This window comes from Cryptotermes secundus, unplaced genomic scaffold (genome assembly GCF_002891405.2).
Source record: "Cryptotermes secundus unplaced genomic scaffold, Csec_1.0 scaffold568, whole genome shotgun sequence".
Taxonomy (NCBI): Eukaryota; Metazoa; Arthropoda; class Insecta; order Blattodea; family Kalotermitidae; genus Cryptotermes; species Cryptotermes secundus.
In genome coordinates this window covers 351,650-371,567 of record NW_019725423.1, presented here as the reverse complement: position 1 = coordinate 371,567, position 19,918 = coordinate 351,650, and the positions used below count along the sequence as shown (strand labels likewise).

General features: G+C 38.8%; 1 protein-coding gene across 1 annotated transcript in view; it reads right to left on the bottom strand.

Moving 5' to 3' along the window:
* LOC111863384 (DNA polymerase epsilon catalytic subunit A) overlaps positions 1 to 19,918 on the bottom strand; it is a 75,709-nt gene that overhangs the window by 33,786 nt on the left and 22,005 nt on the right. Inside the window, exons 13-19 of the mRNA XM_023849653.2 lie at positions 17,046 to 17,283; positions 14,862 to 15,064; positions 12,873 to 13,023; positions 11,486 to 11,700; positions 5,867 to 6,050; positions 4,648 to 4,785; positions 2,887 to 3,114 (exon numbers count right to left, since the gene is read on the bottom strand). Of these exons, the coding sequence (XP_023705421.1) occupies positions 2,887 to 3,114; positions 4,648 to 4,785; positions 5,867 to 6,050; positions 11,486 to 11,700; positions 12,873 to 13,023; positions 14,862 to 15,064; positions 17,046 to 17,283 (1,357 nt within the window). The remainder of the gene's footprint in view (positions 1 to 2,886; positions 3,115 to 4,647; positions 4,786 to 5,866; positions 6,051 to 11,485; positions 11,701 to 12,872; positions 13,024 to 14,861; positions 15,065 to 17,045; positions 17,284 to 19,918) is intronic.

Below are 19,918 nucleotides of genomic sequence, written 5' to 3'. Positions count from 1 at the left end.
AATAATAATAATAATAATAATACTGTGGTAGGTAAGTACAGTCATATAAAACTCCTACTGCGTGACGTGCAGCAAACATACAAAGTGATGGAATGAGTGACATATATGAAGGAAAGTTTGCTAGTGATGTAAAATCCAAGCTATATTAACCAGCTCTCTCCTTGAGAAGCTTACAGTCACTAAGCTAATCAAGAACTTCCTACTTTATTGCAGAACCCAAAGAGTCCTTACTGATTCATAAGGGGCTGTCACTCAATCCCATCCTCAGCCAGATGAATCCAGTCCACATCCTCCCACCCTATGTGTTTCAGATCCAGTGTTTAGAACTATCCACCCATCTACACCTAGGTCTACCAAGTATCTTCCCATCAGCTTTTCAGGCCAAAATTTTATACACATTTTTCATCTCTACCATACGTGTTACATGACTTATCCAACTCATTCTCCATAATAGGATCAACATAATATTTGATGAAAAATACAAATTATAAAGCTTATTATGTAATTTTCTCCTTCATGCAATTCTAATAAAGGTAAAGGTAAACCTTTCCCTCTAAGAAGCCATGAAACCCATAGGGTTGAGACGTTGAGGCTCCTACATTTTCTAGACAATCAGCTCAGAGATGGCGGTAAGGTTGTCAGCCTTATGCATTGCCTGCCCTTTAACCCCAGGAAAATTCCTGGTACTCATTTCTGCTAGAAGCTGAGTCGACCCCAGGGCCACAATGCAGCTGGAAAGATTAGGTGAATTGAAAAAATCCAATGACCATATCAGGAATCAAACCCATGACCTTTCAGCTTGTAGCACAGTGCCTCAACCAGCTACAGTACTGCGTGTCCCCATGCAATCCTATTTCGCTCAATAAACAAAATGCAAATGAATCACAATTTTGCTAACACTTTTAAATGGTTGATACGAAGGTCATACTGAAAATCATGAGCAACTGTTTTTGCCTGCAACCTGGGAACAGCAGACGAAAGAGAGTCTGGTGGTATGTGGAACCAGCTGTTGTGTTAACCTTGAGTGTCTTGTGACGTCAATAGCTTGCATCACGTGACCAGTATCACTCCTAACAAAATGGCCGACAACCATATGTCATGTTATATTTTAGCGTCCTGTTGCACTGATTTAAGTCCATGATTTATTTAAACCGTCTTGCAGTGCATACACTCATTTATCTCCTTCTCTCCCTCGCACTACATGTTTCGGCATAATAATGCCATCTTCAGGTGCTTACTTATCCACGCCAAACTAGTTCATTGCATGCCTTGTTCTCATATTAAAATAACTAAAATATGTATCTATCATATACATTGTCAAACGTTAAAAATATTAAAATTGTTCAGGATACCACATCGCTACGTCGCACCTCACTACGCCAGTCACNATGTGGTATCCTGAACAATTTTAATATTTTTAACGTTTGACAATGTATATGATAGATACATATTTTAGTTATTTTAATATGAGAACAAGGCATGCAATGAACTAGTTTGGCGTGGATAAGTAAGCACCTGAAGATGGCATTATTATGCCGAAACATGTAGTGCGAGGGAGAGAAGGAGATAAATGAGTGTATGCACTGCAAGACGGTTTAAATAAATCATGAACCATATGTCATTTCGCCAGCGTGCTGTCATCGAATTTCTTGTGAAAGAGGAAATCCCTGCTGCAGAAATTCACCAGAGACTTCAGCGTGCTTATGGAAGTGTGTGCATGGGTGCGAGCAGTGTTCGAAGATGGGTGAAACATTTTAAAGATGGGAACACCAGCATCGAAGATGAGCCTCAGAACGGTCGTCCTCGAACAGCCTTAACTGAATGCAACAAGGAAAGAGTGGATGAGATCATTCAAGATGACAGGCATGTGACTGTGGACACAATAGCCCGAAAACTTGGAATAGGGCATAGTGCAGTACAGGAGATGATTGAAAGCTTGAGCTATAGGAAAGTTTGTGCTCGTTGGGTCCCACGGTTATTGACCAAAGACCACAAAGGTCAGCGAAAAGCCATCACCTCAGAACTGCCACAGAGATATCGACACGAAGGCGATGATATCTTGCTCTGTATTGTGACAGGTGACAAAAGCTGGTTTCACCATTTTGAGCCTGCAACGAAATGGCAGAGTATGGAATGGCACAATTTGCATTCTCCATCAAAAAAGAAGGCAAAGACAGTGCCATCAGCTGTCAAGGTGATGGGCACAGTCTTCTGGGATGCAGAGGGGTTTATTCTGGCCGAATTCCTGGAACCTGGGCAAACCATTAATGCTGCTTGTTATGTCCAGACATTGCACAAGCTCCGTCGTGCATTGTGCATCCGGAACGAAACATCAACATCCTGCATGACAACGCTCGCCCAAACACCACTCGCCTCACATTGGAGGCAATTGCAAAGATTGGGTGGGAAGTTCTTCCACACCCCTCCTATAGCCCTGATCTGGCACCCTCCGACTACCATCTTTTTGGATTTGTGAAGGATCAGCTGTGTGGACAACATTTTGAGACAAGGGAGGCAATTCAGAAAGCAGTGCGTTTGTGTCTTCGGATGGCTGGAACGGAATTTTACAGAAGGGGAATTTTCAAACTCCCAGAACGCCGGGAGAAATGTGTACAAAGAAGTGGCGATTATGTGGAAAAATAAAGAAAGGTCTGTAGATTGAGGTGGTGTATTTGGTTTGTCAATAATAAAGCATGTTACTTTACAAAAGATTGTTGCTCATGACCTTCAGTACGACCCTTGTAATATTTCAATAAATGAAACTATCAAATCATCAATGTTGTGATGGTAGTGAAGTGATACTGGCACTGAAATATGCATCCACAGCACTGTAACTGTACTGAAGATACCTGAATATTATCAATTAAGAATCAAACTGTTACAAACCTTAGTGTCGCCGAGTGGGGGAGGAGGACCAAGCACATCTCTCCAGCTCTGTGTCAATGTGGTGGACTGTGTAGGGGAGCTCATGGTTCCTGAAGGCATACGTTTCCTCTTAGTGACCAGAGGCCGCCCGCTTGTACTTCTGTACTCTTGGGGTCGGCTGGCTACATCTTCAATGTCAATTTGTTCTGCTTGGAGCCTTGATTGTGTTGCAAATAAATCTGTTTCAGGCTGAAAATTAATATGAATACAATTCTCACTGTAATAAAATCCAATAATCTTTATAACAATGTATGTCAAACAAGCTGTTTCACTGTACAGGTAGTCTCCAAGATATGAACATTCAACTCACAAACATCTGTGCATACAAACATAGTTACTGCCTATCAGAGTATTTTAATAATTTAGTATACAAATGCCATTCCACATGACCCACATGACCCGCCTATTTGCTATGGCACAGCACAGCATCTGTACTTTGCAGGATAGTGACAGAGTAAAAGTCACGTCTTCACCCGATATGCTCAGGCACTTAGTTGCTAGTCTCTCAATGGGAAACCCTGGTTTCAATCCCAGGACAGTCCATGTGGGATTTCTGTGGAGAGCGGCACGTTTTACACTAGAAATTTCGGGTTTTCCTTGCAATTTTCATCCCATCAATGCTACATACTTGTCATCTTGACTTGTAAAATCGGCCCATCTGAGGCCACATTTCCAAGGGACTCGGTCTCATCCTTCTGCTGCAACTGAATTTATGTTCTACTCTGCTCAGTGTTTAATGCTTTCTCAGCAACAGCCACATAATTGAAACAGTGAACTAGAAAAGGCTCTAGTCATGACCGAAATGCGTGAAGTGTTTTTCTCTTTTTAGTTACTACAGAGACAGTACTGTAAATATTGTCACATAGGATGTGTGATTTTATATATCTGCTCATCTCGCAGACATTGCGTAGCAACAGCTTTACAAGCTACAATATATATTAGGTCTATCAAAATGTTCGGTGTGATGGCTGTGCAGTGATATTATCCAGTGTTTCTGACCACCATTCATTTAATACATCAAGATTAAATGCTGGAAAAAATTTTGAAGTATAGAAGGGCTTCAAATGGGAATACTACCATCTTTAAAATATTTAAACTTTCAATGTAATGATTAATACTGTCATGTGATAAGAGTATGACTATTGACAGGTTTTGAATTGAGGACTCAATTTATTGCACACTTTCATACAGCAGACGACTACACTTTACAGCTCATCATTACACACACATACACACTAGTGTCCACAGTCATATTTTCAATGCTGGTGCTTGGTAGTGGATGGTCTTCTTCCTATGGGTTCCTAAATTGTTCCCAACCTCAGCTACCAGCTTCTCACATCAACAGCTCACAGTGACTGAACCACAACAGTTCTCTGACTGCAGCTGCTAACTGGTCCTAGTTATAACATCTCAGTACAGACCGCACAGCAAACATCTCTTCCATTATTACTGTGTTCTCTTGTTGCTGTGGAAACATACTTGTTTGCAGAGCCATTATTTAGCAATGGTTGTTGTGTAGTTGCTTGTTTTGCAATCATTGCCAGCAATGGGTCTACATGCCACAATGCCATGCCACTGCATAATATGAGGCTATACATAAATATGACAAAAGGCTGGCCAAACAAGATATTACTGAGATCTAAGGCAGATCCAGATTGTTTCTAATTTGACATTACAGCAAGAACCCAACAGTTACAAGCCCAGTACTTATGCAACACTTACATCAATCTGCGGCTCTGAGTTCTTAGGTTTCACAGGAAACATTTCATTGATCCTCCTCTGTTTCAATGTGTCATTCTTCTCTAGTATTTTTTTGTGCAGCCAATCAGGATGCCTCACCCTGGGCACAGGATTTGCTAGCTGTAAGAAAAACAGTAAGACCAATTAGCAAATGAACAAACNAAAAAAAAAAAAAAAAAAAAAAATATAAAGCCTGCAAGGTCTGTGAGACAATCAAAATAAACATACTTAACTCAGTGGAATATTACCTAGACACTGGAAAAACCATGTATAAAATTAATCTACACATTTCAATACAAATGCTTCTCCCAGTAACTACAAAAATCGAAATAAGAGAATGTCTACAATTTGTTGACATTTCATATTAAGACTTTGAAATCATCAAAACCCAAAATAATGCTTATAAATATAATTGTAAATTACAACCTACCACTGCAATGTTGCAAACACATTTTAAAAATACTTTCCTAAACTTTAAATACATAAACATCTCACTACATGATGTTTTTTTTCTTTCAATTAAACGTCCATTACACACTGAATTTCTTCCTCTAGTGGCCCTTTGTACAGAAAGGCCGTTTATTTCTATTGAGATTGTTTCAGTAAATTTTATACTGGGGGAGTTCACACTTATTCTTTTAGATTTCTTATACTTTTCCATCTTTCTGGTTATTTATTTGTTTAATATTTACTGAATAGTGATCTATATAAGGCTTAATGGACTATGGATCACAGCCCACTGAGATAGGTTATTACAATTTGTAAAGGAATAAACAAGACATGCCTTAAATAACTGAATTTGGTTTTCACTCATATAACGTATAGCCCATGACAGCACAAGTTCCAAACTTGGGCTATTTCCTGTACAACTAAATAGTGGCAAATATGAATGATTTACATTCATTCTATAGCAAATATACTGTATCACTGAACGTAAATGTAGGATTGACTTTTTTATTTTTCAAATGGCATAAAATTAAATAAAATGTTTACTTGGAGAGACCTGAAGCATACTGTATGTTCTGTAATACAGAGGCAATGAGGAGGTATGAATGCATAAGGGGTGGGCCTTCCGACCACAGTGATCTACTGTGCCTAAATGAAGAGGTAAGAAACTCATTTTTCTGTTATGTCATAAACTTTTCCATATTTTACTTGGAGAATATGATGACATTTAAAAGAGACACATCCTTCTACTAACCCCTTGCATAGCAGCTGGGATGGTGATAATTTTCTGAATGGTACCACCCAATCTCTCAATGTAGTAGTCCCAGTCGAGTACTTGACGGATGTCTATGTCATTAAGAGATGAGTCTTTAAGCCATTTGCGCAGATAATGCCGCTTTATGCTAGGTTCTGACTGGAAAATGGCTAGTGGGATGGCTCTATGACAGTAAAAATAAAAAGCATTAAGACTGGATTGTGCAAAAGTATTGAATATTTGCTCTGAGTCATAAAGCTAAATAATTCCTTTGTATATGACAGAAATGAGGCTGAAGTAGCAAGGGATGATTATTCAGACACTTATATTGTATAAAAGGTTTGTGTATACATTAGTCAATCCATTTTTCAAATATACAATATACCTAATATACACCCACAAATATTTCACTATATGCTTTTGAACAAAACTGACCCTTTCAGCCAGAGATATTTCTTGTCGGCAACATTTCCATCTTACATCAGAATGTGCTATCTGTATATATGCATTACTGCTACATACCCAAATATTGCAACATTTCCTTCTTACATCAGAGCACTGTGTATTATTACAATGCATCTTCGAGAAAGATGAGAGAGGTGAGGAATAAATTTAACTGACTCAGGATAGGGCGAACATGGAAAGGAACCCACAGGTTCCACAAAAACAGAGAATTTCTTGATCAGCTGTTATATTTTGAAGAAACTCCAGCGAATAAGAAACAGAGATGCTTGCCACTAAGTTTTAAATGAATTCAACAGCAGATATGGCATGTATGCATATGTCATAACTACAGCAATACTCTTACTAAATTAAGAACAGACAATATGAATTTTGTGTGGTGCGAATTGCTTAAGAGAACACATTTCCCAGGGTTACATGAGGTATCTCCTGCTTGACTAGTGGGCATGTGGTAACATAATGAATTCAGCTCACATATATATTTCAAATGTAGATAAAACAAACATTAAATTTATGAAAATTCCACATTAGCAAACCAATTTTCATTTCCATTTCTGTAAATACGGAAAGTCAAGTTTTTATAATACAAGGGCTACTTGTAAAGTAACTTCTGTTTATTTTAGGCAACTAATATAGGAGAGGGGGAAAACTTGCATATGCAAGGTACCATCACATTACTCACTGCCTTGTAAACAATCATATAGCTGGTCACCTAGTGTTTGTTCTTGTCTCTAAAGAGTGAGTTATGGTGTGTCCTGTGATTTGACATACTGTAACCGCACCATTGAAATCCTTCCCCCCCTCTTTTTATTTCAGTAGTTTATAAAGTAGACAGTAAGAATTACAAAGAAACATAGGTTAAGACACAGTCAGAACAAGCAGATAGACCGAACTTACGCGGACAAGGACATCTGTTAGTCCTTGCGTCCAAGCATCTGGTGTTGTGTTGAAAGGGGCAGAAATGATACTTCAAGGAACCCCACTGAGTTTCTTTAGAAATTGAGAAGCTGACTTACAGCGGCAAGCCACTTTGAGAATTCGAGCAGTGACAGTCTCAACGAGTTGTAAGTCAAAAGTGGGAGTGCCAGGAGATCATTAGCGACCCCTCATAAGTTGCATGGCTGTCAATTTCGCTGTTTGGGATTGTAGGCCGAAACTACTTCTAAAACAATCGGTCATTGGCCGGAACAAAAAATTAAGCCAACTCCTCTTATCTGAATCAGCCTATCCGGGAATTTAGGAGGAGGAGAGAAGAGGCGGATACAATTCAGTTAGGACCTCTGGCTCGGCAGAGAGTCCAGTTTAAGATGAGGAGTCTGCTACAAACTTTCGAACTTGGCGGAGGTAAACCCCGCGATTATACTTGCGTGTTATGCTAAATAATTTGAGCAAGTGCAACACCGGCTGCTTGGAAGCTGAAACTAGGCCTGATAGTGTGGATTTATACCTCCGAGTGACTGTAAGAAAACAATAAAGTGTTCCAGTGGTACAGTGCATTGTGTTGGTTAGAAGTGCTTCACCCTCACTTGTCCGAGCCTGATCCTTAGCCAACCTGAGGAGAGACTCATTGCCAGGAGCTAGTCAAACCCATCGCCAGCTTCCACCCACTCACGCCTTCCCTCCTTTATAATGAATCACAAACCGCACCTAGCTGTTTGCTGGCGCCCATAACATCAGGTCCTATCCTGAAATTCCAACCCCCGCAATCAGCAACGGAAGGAGGAAACGGTGGAGCCTGGTCAAGCCAGAACCAGCCATGCCCCAACAACTTCAACGGAGGCAGCACCAGGTAGGGCAGTCAAAGTGACGCCGAACGTAAGGCGAACAAGACGGACGGTAAGCAAAGGTGGCTACTAACTTGTGGGCAGGAAGCCTCAAGGGAGGGCGGTTAAAATACCTGCCAGCTGCGAAATTTGTACTGTTATCCACTTTCTTCATGTCAAAAATATGAGTGCTGTGGAAATCCATTGCGAATTATGAGCAGCTGATAGCCAAAATATAATGAGTGAAGGAACTGTATGACAATGGTGTAGAATGTTCAAAATGGGCAAACAAATTTTCATGATGAAGAGCGACGTGGTCAGTCATCTGCACTGAGTGATGATTCTGTTCAAAGTGTTGACCAAAAAATTTGTGAGATACGGCGCTTAATAATTTCAGAACTTTTGGGTGAATTTCCACAAATTTCATGTTCTTTTCTCTATATGATTATCACAGTTAGGCTGGGCTATTACAAGTTTTGCATAAGATGCATAAGGTGCACACAAACTGCAGAGATTGGCTTCAGCTATGACATTTTTTGAATGATACCAAAAAGAGGGCGATGAATTTCTCAGTCCCTACGAATAACAGGTGAAAAAACCAGGATTTCATTTGTGAATGCTGAAACCAAAGAGCAGTTGAGGCAGTGGATGCGCACAAATTCACCAAATACACCAAAAAAGTTTAAACATCTGCCAGAAAGCTGACAGTAACTGTTTTCTGGGACAGGATAGGAGCACTGATGGTTGAATTCATGCAATAAGGGACCACAATACCACCACAAGTGTGTTGCAAACCTCCTTACACCCCTGATCTCACTCCTAGCGACTACCACCTACTTACCAACCTGCAGAACTTGTTTGGATCACAGCTCTTCAACAATAATGAGTTGATGTAGGGTGTCAAAATGTGACTGAGCTCATAGGTGGCAGACTTCTTTGACAGAGGCATACAATACTTATTCCCCAATACAAAAAGTGCCATAATTCCAGCAGTGATTATACTAAGAAGTAGCTTATGTATGTATACATTTTTTGAATATAATAATTTTTTTCTCATTGCATTTTTGTTAACAGCTCACTGGAAGTTACTTTTTGAATGGCCACCATAAAATTTCATTTTCCTGAATAGAAACTGGCTATTCATCTGGCCAATATGAGTATCACAAAATCAAAGTTTTCTGTATAATAAAATAAAAAAGGTTACGATAACTAATATATGGCATGCAACTCTTGTGTTCAGCAACATCATTCTGTACTTCTTACAACTGGAAAACATTCATAAACGTAAAATAAAGAAAAAGGCAAAGAAAACAAGACAATATTAAGATCTCACACACAGGCACATACAAGAAGAAATTACAATTACATTCAACTCCAGATTATCCAGGCTAATAATGGAAATTAAATATACAAATAATCAAAAAGCGTGGAAAATCCAGGATATTCTTACATGTGTCAATGTACTTGATCATTTCACACACTATTAAACAACTCACTTAAATTTTTACAAATACCCCACAACAAATTAAAATTATCCCACAATGTTTGTTGAGCCGTCACACTGTAAAGTTTCTTGCCACAATAAAATGCTTTTCACTTCTTTAGATGCCTTATATATAAAACCATATGCACAACCTTGCAAATGAAGTTTTCTGTCAGACGAAGTGTGACAAAAAATTTTATGAATGTTCTTTTTTTAACCTTCATCCAATGAAAGAAAACAGGAATTTCTCAGAAAATGTTGACAGCTGAACACAGAGGAACAGAGCCAAAGTTTGCAATATAAGAATTCCCACATGACTCAGTTTCCTTCTGAGCCAAGTAATTAAATCTCGTTTCTAGTTTGATAGCCAAGAAATAGCATTTTTGACAGCAGGGTCTTTCTGGACACCTTCTGGTTGAATTTTCATTGCAGCTGAAACATTACTGTGTTCAAACCTCCATTACCTAGTGTACCAGTTTACACAGTCTCACAATGTTTGTGTTTGTGAGATGATGTAAACAGCTTGAAAAGAATGGTAGGTCAGATACACCAGAAGCACATACATTTACAAATAAAACTGCACAAATTCTATCAGCTTAACTGTTTACAAAAACTAACAAGTAAGAAAACATGTTATCCCAGTTTACTGTTAACACATATGCGAGTTTTATTACATTTCGTTCCTATACATAAATAAGTNTGAACTTTTGCTTTCTGTTAGGGAAAACTGCAGCCGAGACTGTTGGGATGCTTCGGCAAGCCTTTAATGATGATGCTTTGGGGAAATCACAGGTCTACGAGTGGTTTTCCCGTTTCAAAGCTGGCAAAATGTCAACAGAAGACATGCCACGCCCCGGGCGTCCTTCGACAGGAAGAAATGATGAAAACATTGCCAAAATCAAACGTGCAATTGATGAAAATCATCGAAAGACCATTGACCAACTTTCTGAGGAAACGAACATCTCATGGAGCACGGTCCAGCGAATTTTAACCGAAGGTTTGCACATGAGACGGGTGTCTGCAAAATTTGTTCCTCGCTTGCTCGGAGATGGCCAAAGAGAAAACTGCGTGAATGTTTGCCGCGACTTGAAGAGTGAAGTGCAGAACGATCCAGAATTTCTTAAAAGAATTGTGACTGGCGATGAGTCTTGGTGCTACGGGTATGATCCAGAATCAAAGCAATCATCAAGCCAGTAGAAAACTCCAACTTCACCACGACCGAAGAAAGCGCGTCAAGTGCGATCCAATGTGAAAACAATGTTGATTTGATTTTTTGATGTGAATGGCATTGTCCACAAAGAGTTCATTCCGCCAGGACTAATATACAGTTCAATAAAAATGCAAAAATAAAAAATAACAAAAATAAATTCTGGTTATTTTTGGGTCCCCCCTCGTATCTGCTCAGCAAGGGGAGTCACACCACATCTTGCAATGGCTTTCACTATTTCAGTTGACCACTTACAATCAGTTACTTGAGCATGTGATTTCTGGGGGCAGTGCATGCCAAATGGAATATCCTGAAGGGAATGACTAAACATTAACCTAACTGCTATACATTCATTTGTTTCAAGTTGGTTTTCTCTTTTGTTTCTTACTGATAAATTATGTTTGTAAAGGCAAATAACATTTGACAGGAAAACTCATACTTCCACAGCTGATAGTTACATTATTAACAAGTGCATATGGCCCAATATCTAAGGAAGCTCTGACCCCTATTTCCTCTAGTATCATCAGACCATCGCTCAATCAACAACTGCACTGGCTGTTAAAACAGAAAAATGAATTAACACAATGAAGTTGAAGACCAAGTCCATAGTGGAAGAAGGCAGAAGAGACGGATGGGTGGATGGAAGAAAAAGAAAATTTATTATTCTAGAAGAAGAAGAAGAGTTACATAGTTAGAATGTGTACCTTTCAGTGACAGGTGCTCCTTCTGGTTTCTTTGATATGATAAATCTGCAAGCAAGACCTGCATCTTTTACCATTTGGTCTCCTAGAAACTCTGCTAAACGCTTTGCAGTAGATATTGACGTAGACTTCTGGCTGCCGTAGTCTTCAAGCTTGCGAGACATGGAGCGATTTTCTGATATCAGCTCAAACAATTCCGAATCAGGCATGTTGCAAGCCTGTAAATAAAGCAACATGTAATTTATGAATGAAATGAGGTGATATTAAAGTTTATCACTCTACAAGGAAATCCACATTTTTTTCTGTTAAACTTCTATCATGATATGCTCTGAAGCCATATGGACAGCAAGTTTCATTCTATAACTGATTAAAATGATCAGAGGTTACAGTTCTTCGGTCACACATCAAATCATATCTTTGAAATATTCTTTGCATGTCACCAGTCACTGACATTACTATGAATCCATAACAGTTTGGAGGACTTCACTGTATGGTAGACCTTGCGTTGAAAGTTTTGGAACCTTTGATTCTCAACATACAACACTTGCTGTTGAAGCTTCATAAACCGAGTTACAGACTAGCCTTACAAAGCCTCTGCAAGAAAATGACAGACAAGCTGCTAATATGATCATTATATTCAAATTTGACACCTTCCATGAATTCATTCAGTGGGATGGAAATCACTCAGAGGTAAGTATCGACTAAGAGGGCACTGAAGCCCTTCCCACATCATATTCACAAGTTAGAGTGCTTCACTTGCAGTTGCTGCATTTTTTTTCCTAGAAAAATCACGCATTTTCACAAGGATCATGGCTTCTTGCAAATAGATTCTCACAACATTACAGGAATAGGAACAGGTAGTCACAGTAATGATAGTTGGCACGAAATGAAGTGAATGACCCTCAACATGTCTCAGAAGTCATTCACCACAACTCAGTTCACTCTCGAATTTCTTTGGTGTAAGTGAGACTGTGTGCTTCTACTTCATGAAGCTCTACTGCTTTCCCAGAGTTATGGTATACTAAGATTTCTTTATATGTTGCTTTCTTTTCTGGAAGCTCTTCTGGTCCATGTCCAAATATTCTGGTACATATCTGGCAGACACACTTTGGGTATCCAGTACACTTATGAATGACTGCTTCCATAGATTCATTAGGCATTCAAGTCCCTATCAAGATTCATATTTTCTGTTTGGTCATAGCAGATAAGTCAACACAGTCTTGTCATACACATGTACCAGAAGTAGCAGCATTACAACATGATGTTTAGAATGGTACACTAATGTCTGTGCCCTAACAGGTAGCACTATAGTTATTGATATGCCACACAGCATATTGGTATATTACAGAAGAACAAAAGACAAAGTTAATACACATCTTGAAAGACTAACCTTACTATACAGAACATCAAGCCAATAATCAGCCACTTTTGCAACAGACTCATAACAAGTCTCCAATGTATTACCCTTCAGGAATGCAGCAAACACAGAAGACTGGAAGATTTTTATGAGCTGCAACTCTCCTCTGCGTTTAACTTCAAAACTGTAACAAAAATCCCCAGGAATACAATAGGGAAGTCAGTGTTTCATATAATCTGTTAAGAAAAATCAGCAATATGCTTATATATACCGGCCAAAACTTCTTCTATCCAGTGGCTAACAGGGGCTTCCTCTCTGGGCATAAAGCAGTCAGAGCATGAAGCTGATCAACTGCCTTATTCTGGTTAAGATGCAATAATGCAGAGAACTCTACCTCCATTATCTCATACCCCTTCATGGCATGATACTTAGGCGCAAGACAATTTTACTTTTACTGCAGCAGGTTCCTAGCTTCAGCTTCAACGTCCAGACTCAAGAACACTGAAATGCTATGCAAGAATGATTTACCCCTTTCTTATTCCCAACTCCCTAAAGGAATTCTTGATTACTATATAACAAAACAAAACTTCTAACCTGCCCAATGGATCAGTTTTGAGACTAGTCCAATAGCAATATGTAATGTAAAGTTACATCACTGTCATTTCTTCCAGCTCCTTTAACTTCTTCTTCCTTTCATGGTAAACTCCATCAAGTCTGTGCTGTCATATAAATTCATTTGTGCAAACAAATTCAAGACAGTAGTAAAGCTAATATGAATTCATACTTTTACTAACAATGTCACTCACTACATTCACTTCTCAGAGTGGGCAGGTGGAGGTATATGAATCATGGCTATTTGGCAATTACCATATTCAATACTTTACTCGGTGTTTTAACCAGATGCACACAATACTTTCAGCCTCTAGTTCCTAAATTTATAATACTTCCTTGCAAAGATATATGATACAAACATCAACCTGTGTAAGAAATGCCTGCAAACAATCAAAGCCAAAAACATCACTCCAGCAAGCAGATGACAATACTGATATGACTATCTTCAGCTTATGGGTTTCCATTATACTGACAGTCCTTTTATGACTTCTTTAGCATTTATCGCTGTTAGCAATGCCAGGACTGAACCCAGGACTTTATGAATATAAGGATAGTATGCAAATCTCTGGGGCAGACAAGAATAGTTGCTGTAACTGTACTGATGTTACATATGCAGTTATATATCTCCTCTCTCCCTGCAGTAGAAAAAGCTATAACAGATCCATGAGTATAATAGCAACCAATCACCTACAGATTGGAGCAGATGGAGCCAGCTCCCTATAAGTCATGTACACCAAATATACTGGTACCTCAAACAATGCACTGTGTCCAACATAATAATGTGACATATAGACCTGTTGCTAAGCAGTGACTATAAACAACTACTGTTTCTGGTCAACAGCTCAGTAAACATGTTCCCATTGCTAGGCAGCAGATTCTTAATAATGCAACAGTTGGAAACAGGGTGTTTCTATGTGGTTTGTGCCAAGGAGTTATCTTGAAGACAACTGGGGTGACCAAGTCAGTTCATTTGAGCCCTGTAGAGGAGGCTGTAAAGACAGGACCTGAGCACATGAAACTGAAGAATCTCCATTGTTAGAAGCAGTTGCCAGGGAAAGGCTGCAGAAGGCTTATCAGGTGGTATGGTGATTTGTGAAATTGTGGAGATTAGTGGTGGTGTTATAACCACTTGTAGTCCCGAGTCGTGTGTATAAGTGGTCAATAAATCCATTCATCGATCCAAACCCCATCTATAGGTACACACGCACTACATGACAATATAATGAATCAACTCCAATGGTCCCTAATCATACTTCCAGATCTAATATGAAATAGATGAAATCTTATATAAGTAAAGTTCAGTAAAGTGCGCACACATGTAAGGTTGAACATACATACATACATATATATATATATAAAATTAGAAATATGAGACGTTCAGTCATGCATATGAAGAGAGAAAGCACATACCCTTTTAATTCCGCTAGAGTTCCGTTATAATTGAACACTGCATAACGTTTCTTGAGTTTCTTTCCTTCCTCTTTTGAAGCTGGCAATACCATTGCAAGATATGGACCATCTACTTCAAAGAAAATTGAATTCTCACTACGCTGTGTGTATGTTAATGTCTCTGGATCCATCAGCTCATGGTACTGATCATTAGTAAAATGATCCTGAAAAAAATACTAAAAATGTATAAGGGTATCCTCATGCATTTAACACATACTGTGAAAAAGGTACAGTAGTTGGTTGAGGCACTATGCTAGAAGCCGGAAGATTGCGGGGTTGTTTCCCGATGAGGTCATTACATTTTTCAATTTACTTAATCCTTCCAGCTGCACTATGGACCTTGGGTCAACTCAGCCTATAACAGAAATGAGAACCAAGAATCTTGCTGGGGGTAAAGGGCAGCTGGTGTGTAAGGCTGACAACCTCATCGCCATCTGTGAGCCAATTGTCTAGAAAATGTGGGAGACTTGACATCTCATAACTCTTTGGGCCTCCACAGTTTGTTACAGGGATAGCTTTACCTTATTTTATGAAATACTGGTATCCATATTCCATTATATACAAAAGCAAATGAAAGTTCAACCTGTGATCGAGCACCAGACATGAAAATTGTTGGGGCCAGAGGAAAATCTCCATGCAATCTAGACCTTGGCACTAGATGGTGGTAAGGGGTCAACCATCATGGAATCATTGAATTCTTCCCAAACTACTTCATGCTATGGTCACACTACATCCAGAGAAGTGAATTTATAATCAATACTTACCCATCAAATTTAACTGAAAATGCATATGACAATGCATCAAATTATGTAACAAGCTATGCAACACATAGGACCTAGGCCACACCATAGCTCAAGCAGTTAGTCGCTGGCTTCCCACCGCGGCGGCCCAGGTTCGATCCCGGGTCTGGTCAAGTGGGATTTGTGGTGGACAAAGTGACACTGGGGTGGGTTTTCTCCGAGTACTTCGGTTTGTCCTGCCAATCATCATTCCACCAAATTCTCCATCATCATAATCACACGGTGCAGGCTACAATAGGCCAATCAGTGGCCGCCGTGCCGAGTGGACCCAGTGGGACTCCACTCCCCACTAAGCGAATAAAAAAATAAATAAATAATATAAAAAAAACACAGGACCTGAAGAGGATTACATAACAATAGAACCATTTTGGTCTATTAATCAATCTGACGTTTAACATAATGAACACATCTGTGATGTTACACTTGTATACTGATTTGCAGAACATGAATCTTGTATGAGTTATAATGAGTTTTAATTTCATATCAATTATTATATTTTTCTTCTTTCAGTTTCTGATGCTAGGGATTTACCATTTGAAGTTATGTATTTATTTATTTAGCTTGTTTAATGCTGCATCACTACCTCAGATTACACAGTCCTGAATGACTGGATGATAATGAATATTGAATTTGATAGGATGTGGCCATGGCCTAATATAAGGTATTATCCTTGCATTCACATGGACTGAGGAAAACCATGAAAACTACCCTTCCTTAAGGGAAAAAAAGCTGGCTTATAAGATCGCCATGCTGTTTGTGTGTGGGCCCCCCCATTTCAATGCTTAAACTGAATGAATTATTTTCATGAAATCTGATATGAGCATTACTTCATTGGAGACGATCTCAGGATCTTACTTCTTAACTTTCTACAATTAGTAATAACAGCATGACACATGAGCAAACTTGTTTGGTGGGAGCAGCACTAAGATTCATTTATGGTCCTGATATGATGTACTTGACACGGTAACAGACCTCCCAAAAAAATCAGTAACTTTATTAAGGAAACATTTTTGTGAGCTCTAAAATAATACAGCAGCCATACAAAAATGTCTCTCACTTTCAATCTTATGGCAATGGGCTTGAGAAATCTTGTATGGGGATGGATTACAAATATAGCTGCACATCCTGTATGAAATACTGTTAAGTCAATAAAATAAAAACATGGCCAAGGTGTGAAACTTTGTGGTTATCTGACAAATTCATTGCAGGCAGAATCTGTATATAAGAAATAAGTTCTTCAGAAATATGAAATTATATCAGTAACAAATGTATAAAACTACAAATCCTTTCATGAGCAAGAGTAGGCTTTATGAGTTCCACTTGGAACGCCTTGTTATATACATACCTTTACCATGGAGTTCAGTACGGCATTGGTGTATGAGATCTCCACCTTGGGTTTCTTTGGATGTGTACTTTTAATAACATAATTCTCAGGGAATGATTCTGGCAGCACACACCAGATCCCATCTGTGTCGAGTTCTAAAGGTCTACCAACTTGTTCAATAATTTCACGAGCCTTAGTGATGATGGCAGCACCAGTATAGCACACTATCCCTGCCATCTCCATACTGTGCCAGCGAGCACTGCATATAACATACACATAAAATATTACAAGTAATTACTACAAATATATACCTTTTAGATCTCATTATAAAATGCTATAGACTTTTGTGCATACAGTTTAATGATGAAAGAATCTTTAACACAAGTTTCAATTTTATGACTACCTTTAATTTTGTATCCTTGAATAATGAATGGTATTTAATTTCATTATTACTGGCTTCAGTGTTACAAATAGAAACCAAGCTTTTTTGATAGACATGTCTTAGAAGTTCCCTCTTCAAGTGAATGGTCTTCATTATATTTGTTATGTTGCACACTGGTGTGAGGGAGAACTGGGCAGGATGCCCTATCTCCTTAGCATGTCACAGACACACAACAGTATAGCACAGTAACTTTATTTCCCATTTTATCTTTTGCCTCTGATTGGACCTATTCTCAGTAATTGCTATCTACTGAAAGCCTTACTGTGAATTTTGACTGGCTCATCATTTCCAGCTGCAGAAGAGGTTTGCCATGAGTCAGATGAGAAGAGACTGACCAAGGTGGGCTGTGGAACATCTTTGCACATGTCAGAGACCTGTCCTTAAGAGCAATGAGGGGGCTAAAGGAAACATGAACTTTGAAAAAATACATAACACCATATTTTCTGTGTTATATTTATTCAGCTACTTTGTACCTAAATTGTTGTGATACATTCTGTTTTGGCTGAATGAGAAGGCCAAGTGGCTTTCCTTTCTTTCATCCCTCGTAAATCACGGCGCTTGAACGTGAAGCTCGTCATTACATACTGAAACTTGGAAATATATTAAGCGAAACAGTCGAAATTGAAGCTGGAAACCATAAAACAATAACCCTGTATGATAAGCATGGCGGACTAGCATCCAAAGACTTCAACTGTATCAAAAATATAGGTGTTACTACGATGACAAGCAGGCAGCTGAAGATGGGAGTAGAGAACACTCCTGTAATATTGTACATATCACATATGCCTATGCCTAGACAACTGACAATTGTGTAGAAAAAAATTCTTTATAATAATATATGAATTCTACCATCATACTACAGTAATGTTGAAGTACTACTCAGCGTATAAATCATCCTCTTCAAGCAATTATTTGAACATAAGGTAAAGTGTATGATTTGGATTAATTGTTTGTACCCCAATAAGAGTGGGGGCACTCGGTAGTGTAGTTGGTTGAGGCACTATGTCACAAGCCGGAAGGTTGCGGGTTCAAGTCCCGATGAGGTCACTGGATTTTTTTTCAATTGACCTAATCCTTCCGGCCACACTATGGCCCTGGGGTTCACTCAGCCTCTAACAGAAATGAGTACCAAAAATTAATTAAATAATCTTCCTGGGGAGTAAAGCGTGGTTGGCGCATAAGGCTGACAACCTTACCACCATCTCTGAGCCGATTGTCTACATAATGTAGGACCCTCAACATCTCATAACCCTATGGGCCTTCACGGCCTGTTACAGGGATAGGTTTACTTTTTACTTCACTTACCCAAATAACAGCAAGAGTCACACAAAGATTTTGCAGTAACCCAGATGGTTGAGCAGTGTTAGAGGGCAACTTATGTTCTACAATGCTAGACAAAAAGGAATTTCAAAAGACTTGGACTGCCTGAAAGAAAAACTTGATGGCATCAGTACTTGATTAAAAACAAGCCTAAAGATGTTATGTCTTTTGGATCTTCAATGTAGGTTAGCAAAAAGTAAAGCTCATCTTGGTACAAAGTAGCTGAAATTACAGCATTACAAAACTACAGTTGTACAGAGCATTTTGCCTTCAGATAGCAAAGCGAGAGTTCAATATTGTAGGTGGTTTCAGAAATTGTAAGAAATGGACTTCATAATCCAGGACTTACATTTTATTCTCACAAGGCATGGTTACTTTAAGTGATTAAATATATAGCCCAAATTATCACCATCACTGGCACGACAGCCCTTTGTGAGACCTGGCCTTCCTCAGGATTGCTCGCCATAGAGCCAAAATAACATAACATAAAAATTCCTTATACTGTTCATGAAGTGTCACACTGGGAAAAATTTTGAGGTTGAACTGAATGAAGTCTTCAGTGAACATGTCATAGATTGAGGACTGCGGCTACCCTGATCACCCAATTTAAATTCTGGTGACTTGTGTATGTGAACAATAAACTTTTTTGAAATACTTAAAGAAAATATTAGGCACAAAACTACCGACATTCCCATATAGCAGATTAAATGTGTGTCTACGCACATATTCTCATAATGTGAGGCATGTTTCGAAGGTCATCATCTTGAGACTATTCACCAAAACAAGGTAACTTAAACTACAGCTGAAAGTAGGGCACAGTTATTGGCGACCATAACAGAGCTATCTGTGAAGACCGCTGTCAGCTGCAGGAACCAGTCTAATGACAAACTCTATATTCTGTACAAATGTCATTGCTAACACTTACTCCTACATATCACTGTGTCTGCATGAATTTGTATGAGCTATTGAAGTCTCTATAATTTGAATTTTTGTTTTGTTTCCACATAAATACATTACAATTTATTTAGATCATTTACATACCCCTTTCTCATGACATATCCATAAAAAGAATTGAGGATGCACTTATGAGCCAACTGCAAGGAATCATACAGAATTTCTCTGTTCTTTGCAG